The sequence below is a fragment of the Sinocyclocheilus grahami genome, unplaced genomic scaffold (assembly GCF_001515645.1).
Source record: "Sinocyclocheilus grahami isolate Dianchi unplaced genomic scaffold, SAMN03320097.WGS_v1.1 scaffold5.1, whole genome shotgun sequence".
Taxonomy (NCBI): Eukaryota; Metazoa; Chordata; class Actinopteri; order Cypriniformes; family Cyprinidae; genus Sinocyclocheilus; species Sinocyclocheilus grahami.
The window spans coordinates 5626211-5634326 of NW_015505184.1; the positions used below are offsets into that span (position 1 = coordinate 5626211).

Below are 8116 nucleotides of genomic sequence, written 5' to 3' on the forward strand. Positions count from 1 at the left end.
TGCTTTGTGCATATTTCTCTCCTGATTCAGATGAGATGACTTGTTAAAAAGCAATATTATGGACCAGTTTATTTAGCTGGAATAAATTGAAGTTATAAACTTTGTTTCATAAAAACACAACTTTTCTTTTTACAAGACACTACTTGAACAACTGGAATTTTAATTAATGGAGTGGGTTACTTGTCATGTTTTTATCAGTTGTCACCCATTCACTGCAGATGATCCATTGGTGAGCAAGCAATGTAATGCTACATTTCTCCAAATCTGTGCTGATGAAGAAACACCCTCAGGCCATCCAAGATGTAGGTGAGTTTAAGTGTATTATCAACAAGTTTTGGTAACGCTTTAGATTACAACCCGCAATGTACTGCGTAAGTAAACAGAATTTACAGCGTAACCTTTTTGTAATTACAGTGTACCTATTCAGTACCTCCGTGTAGGTATAAGGTAACAATATGCGAAGTTTGGAGAATAAAGGAGTAATAATCTGTAAAATTACAAATTATTTCTACTATAAGTATTTTGAAACTAAGGGGTACCTATTCTAATATTACAGGGTATGTATGACCTCTTATATTTGCAAGCGATTAAGCAAAAACATACACTGTGTACTTTTTTATAGCCAACACATATAAAACACGCTGGTAATTGTTTCAATCCAAATGCTCGGTTGAGACTGTGGGTTAGGAAACTGGCCTGATGTGACCCAATTTGGGTTGATATCAGTAATAACCTGATGTTGCTTGGTTGTGAATGTGGAGGACATGAATGAAAGCATGCCGCAAGTCACGTGAGTTCAAACGTGAATGGCTCTGTGTGCGACGAAATCCGTGACTACGGTGCTTAAGACGGGAACATGTGGAAAAATAGGAGAAAACGATTCGAAGCGCAGACGAGGGACAACTTTGAAACTGTCTGGAGTGTGTTCCTTTAAAACTGCAGCAGTGAATGTGGTGAGCGCGAACTGGAAACAGCTGGAATGGCGCATGAGACAAGTCTATCCGTGTTTGCTGCGCTCATGACAGGAGAAAATTTTTGTAGAAAATACAAGAAAACTAATCGACACGAAGAGGAGAGAGATTTTTGAAACTGACTGGAATGTGTTCTTTTAAAACGGGAGGGTTTTGTCCGAGTATGTTCTCATAACATTGAGCAGCGACTGATGAGTGGTAAAACCGGAAACTGAAATATGTTAGTCAAAATGGTGCTTGAGGACGTGGATCAAAACGGTAAATCAAAGATGGTAAAATCCTGTCAGTTCGCTATAATACACAGTTTAATCTTGACTTTCAGAGTTTATTACTGTGTTTATTGGCGTGATGGTTTGGCCATAATAGTTTAACTAGTCATTACTAGTTAATCAATTAGTCATTAAGTCAGTGGGTGAAAAACATGAACAAATTGAACAAAATCTATCCTTCAACAAGCTTTTCAAAATAATTTGGTTTAACTGTATAATCTGTAGAAGTATGGAGTTACTTTGCTTTTTTTCTGAACTGGTGTAATAAATTGTAATCTTTTACTAGGCTATCTGTTGCCTGTGTTGTTACTGTTGTCATATTGTGTGTGATTTTAAATTTTAAAACCCATTTTGGGTTAATTTAACCCAGCAGTAGGCCTATAGTAAATTGCAAACAATATTTGAATTAAATAAAACAGTCCACCATGTTTATTGATACATTACCTGATATATAATGTATTAATTTACAGCCCGCAAATGTTGTATTTACCCTGTAACTACACCGAACAAGGGGGGAACAAAGCACCACTTAGATTTACAGCCCGCAAATGTTGTATTTACCCTGTAACTATGTGGAACAAAGCACCACTTTAATTTACAGCCCGCAAATGTTGTATTTACCCTGTAACTATGTGGAACAAAGCACCACTTTAATTTACAGCCCGCAAATGTTGTATTTACCCTGTAACTATGTGGAACAAAGCACCACTTTAATTTACAGCCCGCAAATGTTGTATTTACCCTGTAACTATGTGGAACAAAGCACCACTTTAATTTACAGCCCGCAAATGTTGTATTTACCCTGTAACTATGTGGAACAAAGCACCACTTTAATTTACAGCCCGCAAAGGTTGTATTTACCCTGTAACTACATGGAACAAGGAAGGAACAAGTTGGACTTAAACACAGAATAAGTGTATATTTGCACAGTAATTACAGATAAAAATATTGCACTAGTTTTAATTTAATTGTTCGATGGTCAAATTAAACCCTCTACATTTTTTTTTTTTGCTATAAAAATACCACAGTATACATCCACTGAAATACAAATGTTGTATCATGTATTTTTTCTGCGAACAGCTGGAAAGAGGTAAACTTGTTTTAAGCTGCATTGAACCTTGATGGTATATCATGCAAAGTTATTTGGTGCTGGTGTGAAGTTGCTGAAATCGACGAATAAGCTTTCATAAGATAAGTAGACTTGTGAATTATAAATCATAGCAAAAACTCATTAACTCATTTCACTAGATGCCCAGTTTTGTTGTTCAGTAATCTCAATCATGTCCGTCCTTTTATAATAGAATGTGTAACCCATGGTTAAAAAAATACCTATACGCCTATAATAAAATACCAATATAAAATTATAAAAAGTATATATCCTCTTTCTAAATCATTCCCAAACATAGCTTTGCAGGTTGCATATCTGGTTGTTACCCCCTTACTACCCAAACGTAACACATTGTTCCCTTATACCTACACGTATGTTCTTTATAGGTACACTATAATTACAGAAACGTACACCGTAAATTCAGTATACTTACATAGTTCTTTGTGGGTTGTAATCTAAAGTGTTACCCAAGTTTTCATTTTTTGGTGAACTATTCCTTTAATGAAAATAAATAGGGTTCATAGACTGTCAAGCTCCAAAAAGGACAAAAAGCATCATGAAAATTATTTCAGAATTTCCTGAAGTCATACAATAGATTATGTGAGGAACAGGTTGGTTATTCCACTATAAATAACTATTGAAGACAAGCAACAAATGACAGAATTTTCAGTTTGGGTGAAGAATTCCTTAAAAAGAAAAGAACAATACCATTATTTTCATCAAATATAAAGCTCAAACTAATGAGGCTCTGTTTTATCTCATTAAGGTAAAGAAAAAAATGTAGCAAGTTTTGAAATGGGGAGTTCCTATTAAAAGTCATCCCCAGATCATTTACTGCAAGAGCATAATCTGCCTCATGGGTCATCATTAAGTGATCATCTGCTATGCATTATACAATTCACAATCATTTCCTCATAGATAAACCTCAGAGGACCAACAGGCTTTAAAGAGGGATGGACATTCACTAATTGGAATTGCTCTTTTGTTGGAGGATTACTAGTGCAACCACCATTAGTTCCACGCTTTGCTTTCAAAGCCCTTCCCAAGGACTCTCTTAAAAAGCAAGGATCTTCGCCTTTACAAGAAAATGGGCATTGGTGCACTGGGTAACATAATGAGAAGGTACTATTTCTTTATGTTCATAAAACAAAATTATTTATGCTGATTATACTAGTTTTCTAATCAGAAATAGATTTTTGTACATCCCTAAAAGGTTCTGAATACACCCCATGGCCTTCCTGTGAATTGCAGAATTTCGCTGAAGCATCATTATCCTTCAAAGTTCCCTCAGAGGAGCTTTTTGTGTGTCCTTGCAGCAGGTAATTTGTGCAGAAACTTCCAGTAGTCCTTTCCAGACTGCAGGACGTTATTACTGACCATGACACCTTCATTGCCTCACATTAGTTTTCAGTAATAAATGACCCTCTGGACTATATAGCCATCTACATACTTATAACACATCGCCAAAGCACACACAAAGCAAAGTCCTGCTACTTATTAATTCTCAATCATTTTTAGGGTTCTTATGGGATTGATACACAAGCAAGCATAACTCTTCCAATATCATTTACACTGAATGTTGTTGAATGATGAAGGCTGTTCTATTTTTTCTTTGTGTATTATTTGCATGAAACATCTTTTGGAGTAATTATTTGAGGTCAATTAGAAATTACATTTACGATTGTATTTGTATGAGTATACATCCCACTGAGAAATAGGAGAAGCCCAAAAACACACTGGCAAATGTAACATGATTTCATCAGTAATCATATGTATTTATATGTAAACTGTGCTACTGACCCACATTTTTGTACATTTGCATAGACATTGAACTACATTTTCATAAAATGTAAATTTTTTATGTATGAACAACTTTAGAGACATACAAATGTTTACAAATCTACAAATTTCAGTCCATTGAAGATTTAATTTGTGGTAATAATAGATTGATTTAATTGTGTTTAAATCTATGAAATCAATTAAATATGCTTTAGCGTGCCATCACATTTAACATATTTATCTGTTTGAACATTATAACAATTTTATTCTGGTCTGTGCAATTTCTGTTGCTGCATTCAACGCTTTTAGACGGACTTCGTCATTTTACACTGGATGCACTTTTTACAAGTCAATTTTAAAATATTAAATGACAATTCTGCCAACATTTAATCATTACTTAATAATTTTATTTGCTGTGGCTACAAAGTAATTGACATATGCACCGCAAAAAAAAAAAAATGTATTCATTATATTACCGGATTGTATTCCAGGTCTGCATATGTCAATTATAAAGTCAGTTAGCTCCGTGTGAGAAAAAGAGCTTAATTTAATTTAGAAAAAAATCATTATAGTATTTTATTTGAACTAAAATGCTTTATTCTGCACTTATCTGCCAATTACGTTTTTTAAAAAGGTAGGTTTAGGGTCTCAAAACAGTCAAATGTAACTACATTAATATATTTATGATATAAATTAAAAGTTTTTACACATCTGCAGCATACATTAATACTTTTACATTTTAGATGCTGTCAATACGTCCATAAGCCTCAGCACAAATCCAAAAAACAAACGCTTTTACAATAAAGCTCTGGTAACCGTCATCAACCTCGTCTGTACTGGAAATGTACAAGGATTTCACATAATGCAGTTTACACCTCCTTCATAAAACATGCTTAAACTTTCAAACATGGCATCTGAACACCAACAATAGCTTATATTTATATTGCTATTGTATTCTGATACACATACTGAACATGCCGTCCAATGACAATCCTGATGGGCATAAGGTGATGGATTTGACTTGTAGGTTGCAATGACACAATACCCACAGATCACATAAGTCAATAAATAACCACGATTGTACACATATATTTCCTAAACTTTATTGTTACCAATGATATACTGTATTGAAATGCAGACGACAGCGTAAGGAAGTTAGAAAACTGAGAGGTCTCAAATTTTGGAATGACTAAATGTAGCCTGAGCACACCTGAGAAATTTAGGGTGGTTAGGTTACAAAGGGTCACACTGAGAAGTATTCCTACCATCCAGATCAGTGGAAAAATACCCTGTGCTCGGACATGCTGCCTAAACCCTAGGATGGATTATGTGTATGTTTATCCACTCTGTTAACATGTTAGCATATTCTTCCCTTTAAAATAGTCATACAGGAGCATTTCTGGTTGCTCATGGATGTTGATAAGTTGCTGACTTGTTAGTATCGTAGACTCAAATCCGCACTGTATGCATTGTCCTCTGTCCTGAGCACCACTAGAGGACACAATGTTATGACACCCTTATGCAACCATTTGGATTACTAGCATATAGCACTGGGAATTGATCTGGATAGTGAGAAATTGTCCTTTGCAATTATGTCTTCTATGACTATTGTTCCTATTCTCAAACTCCCAGCTGTCCTGGAAATCAATACATCATCCAGAAATGCTATCTTTAAATAGGAGAGGACAGAAATATAAATAATTAGAATAGCCCTTGTACTGTAATCCTCATCTTTCAATTGAGTATCCATAATAAAGGATGGCATGAGTAAGAGAGACTTCCACAAGAGAGGCTAAACTCCAAGAGACACATCAAATATCACAGAAGGATTCAGCAGAAAAGGAACAACAATGTTTAGGGAGTAAGTATTAGTGTGCCCAAAGAAATACAATGAGTGCAAGGTTGCAAGTCACTGACAAACGTTTATCAAATGAATGAAAGGGCATGAAATTGCTTGTGGTCATGTTATGCTTCTAGGTCAGTATTTTTTTTTTTAAGTGTCACTGTAATGGCACCTACAAAATGAATGTTTAAATATACAAATATAAGAAACACCCCCAGAAACTTACCATCTTTCCTATATAGGGAGATCTCCACTTTCCTTTCTTCAGAGCCTAGTAAGGCTTTGGCCATCTGGGCCACCGCTGGTCGTCCAGTACGCGGTCCATACAGAAAACTGCAGGTACACGGCTTCTGCATGACCTCTGCACGTGTGTAGCCGCACATGCCACAAAAACCATCATTGCAGAAAATAATGGCGCAGTTTTCAACTCGAGCATTGGCGATAATGAATTTGCGATCTGTTGAGGTAAAGCAAGAGATGCAAGACATTCATAAATCACATTCATGTAGAACCAAAAAAACAAGCTGCCATTGTGAATGAAATGAATGTCTTTTTTTTTTACCTCAGTTAAAAGAAAGATAAACTTACAGTAATATGCAATAAAATTAAATAAATTATTAAAATTAAGTAATTATTAGTCACAGTTTTTAAGACACTTTTCACAGAAAAAAACCTCACATACTTCACACATTAATTTCATGTGTGTGTGTGTGTTGTGAATACATTTACATCAAAATTTTGTTTATTTAGATCTTTATTTACATCTCCTATAGTGATGCTGTGAATTGTATAGTTACTACTAATGGACAGTTTCTCCCAGTTATCACATATTCAAATGATACAAAAACATTTATTAATAATAATCATCATCATCATCATCATAAAAGTCTAAAAACCGAATACCGATAATGGAATTATTAAAATTGTGAACAATAATCATCATCACCATCATAATAAACATCTTAACAACATATTCAGTGTTCATTTAACGAACCAAGCACGCAAACAAAAATCATTCACTTACTTTGACCGTCGAATTTCCGAATGATGGTGTCCAGGAAGGTGTTCTGAGGCGCAACGTGTCCCCGTCGAACAGGCATTATGTCCTAGCTTAGTGGGGCAAAAAGTTCTGCAAGTTCCGCCTCAGCTTGTGTTTGTTTTCAATAAGAGAGAGATATTGACTGCGCCGCCAGGACTCACACATGCACACAAGCTTTACATTTACAGGCTCATCGACGTAAAAGCAACACTAGCCTCTTTAAAGTCTCACACACAGTAATTACGCTTTGAATCTGTCAGTGCGCGCAGCCTCGCGCTCAGTAAATCATCTGTCTGTCCAATTACCTCACGTCACCTGCTTCCTTTTTTTGCAAATGAATGCAAATCAACTTTTTGTCCCAATCCACTCAATCACTTGAGTGTTCACAAGCTGTGAAACAGCCCCTCTCTGTGTTTGGGAGAGCTTAAAAATAAGATTGAGTAGTAGTGTATGGAGAAGATGGTTGGGGAGGGTAAGGACTCAAGGGTGTGGAGGACCACATGATTCACTCATCCTGATGTTACCTCTCGGAGTGCCACTCTTCAGCTAGCACAAATCCGATTTAGAGTGGTGGACCAGGTCGAGCGCAAACTATAATATATTGGTAGAAGAAAAGCTAAGAAAATGGTGAAACTATATTTGGATAACATGGATAGAGAAACCTCCAGATGATTTCCATGTATTTGCAAATTAACTTTCTTTCTTTAAACTTACAAGTATGTATAAATTAAATATACAGATGTTATAATATAAGTGGATATTTTAAATATAAAGATGTTATAATATAAGTGGATTCTTTGTTTGGATCCATTGTTTTCTACTGGGGTCCAAGAGGGTATAAGCTACTGCAGATTTCTTAAGTTGTTTTAAATGTACAAATGTGTATATACTGTATGTGGATACTGATCATTTTAAAGCAGTAGCTCTCAACTCCAGTCCTGGGCACCTGATTCAGATAATCAGCTTCATAAATTGAGCCGTGTGTGTCAGATAAGACAGACAATAAATGTGCATAGCAGTGGGTCCCCTGGACCGGAGTTATTGTCAACATCAAATTTACCATCTTGCTGTTTGCTTAAAGTACATTAAAATATGCATATTACTGCA

At 35.5% G+C, this 8116-nt stretch overlaps 1 protein-coding gene across 1 annotated transcript in view; it reads right to left on the reverse strand.

Annotated features, from left to right (window-relative positions):
* LOC107586123 (potassium voltage-gated channel subfamily H member 2-like) overlaps nt 1-7283 on the reverse strand; it is a 45619-nt gene extending 38336 nt beyond the window's left edge. Inside the window, exons 1-2 of the mRNA XM_016273360.1 lie at nt 6995-7283; nt 6197-6427 (exon numbers count right to left, since the gene is read on the reverse strand). Coding sequence (XP_016128846.1) covers nt 6197-6427; nt 6995-7070 — 307 coding nt within the window. The 5' untranslated portion in view covers nt 7071-7283. The remainder of the gene's footprint in view (nt 1-6196; nt 6428-6994) is intronic.
* Nucleotides 7284-8116: the final 833 nt, after the last annotated feature.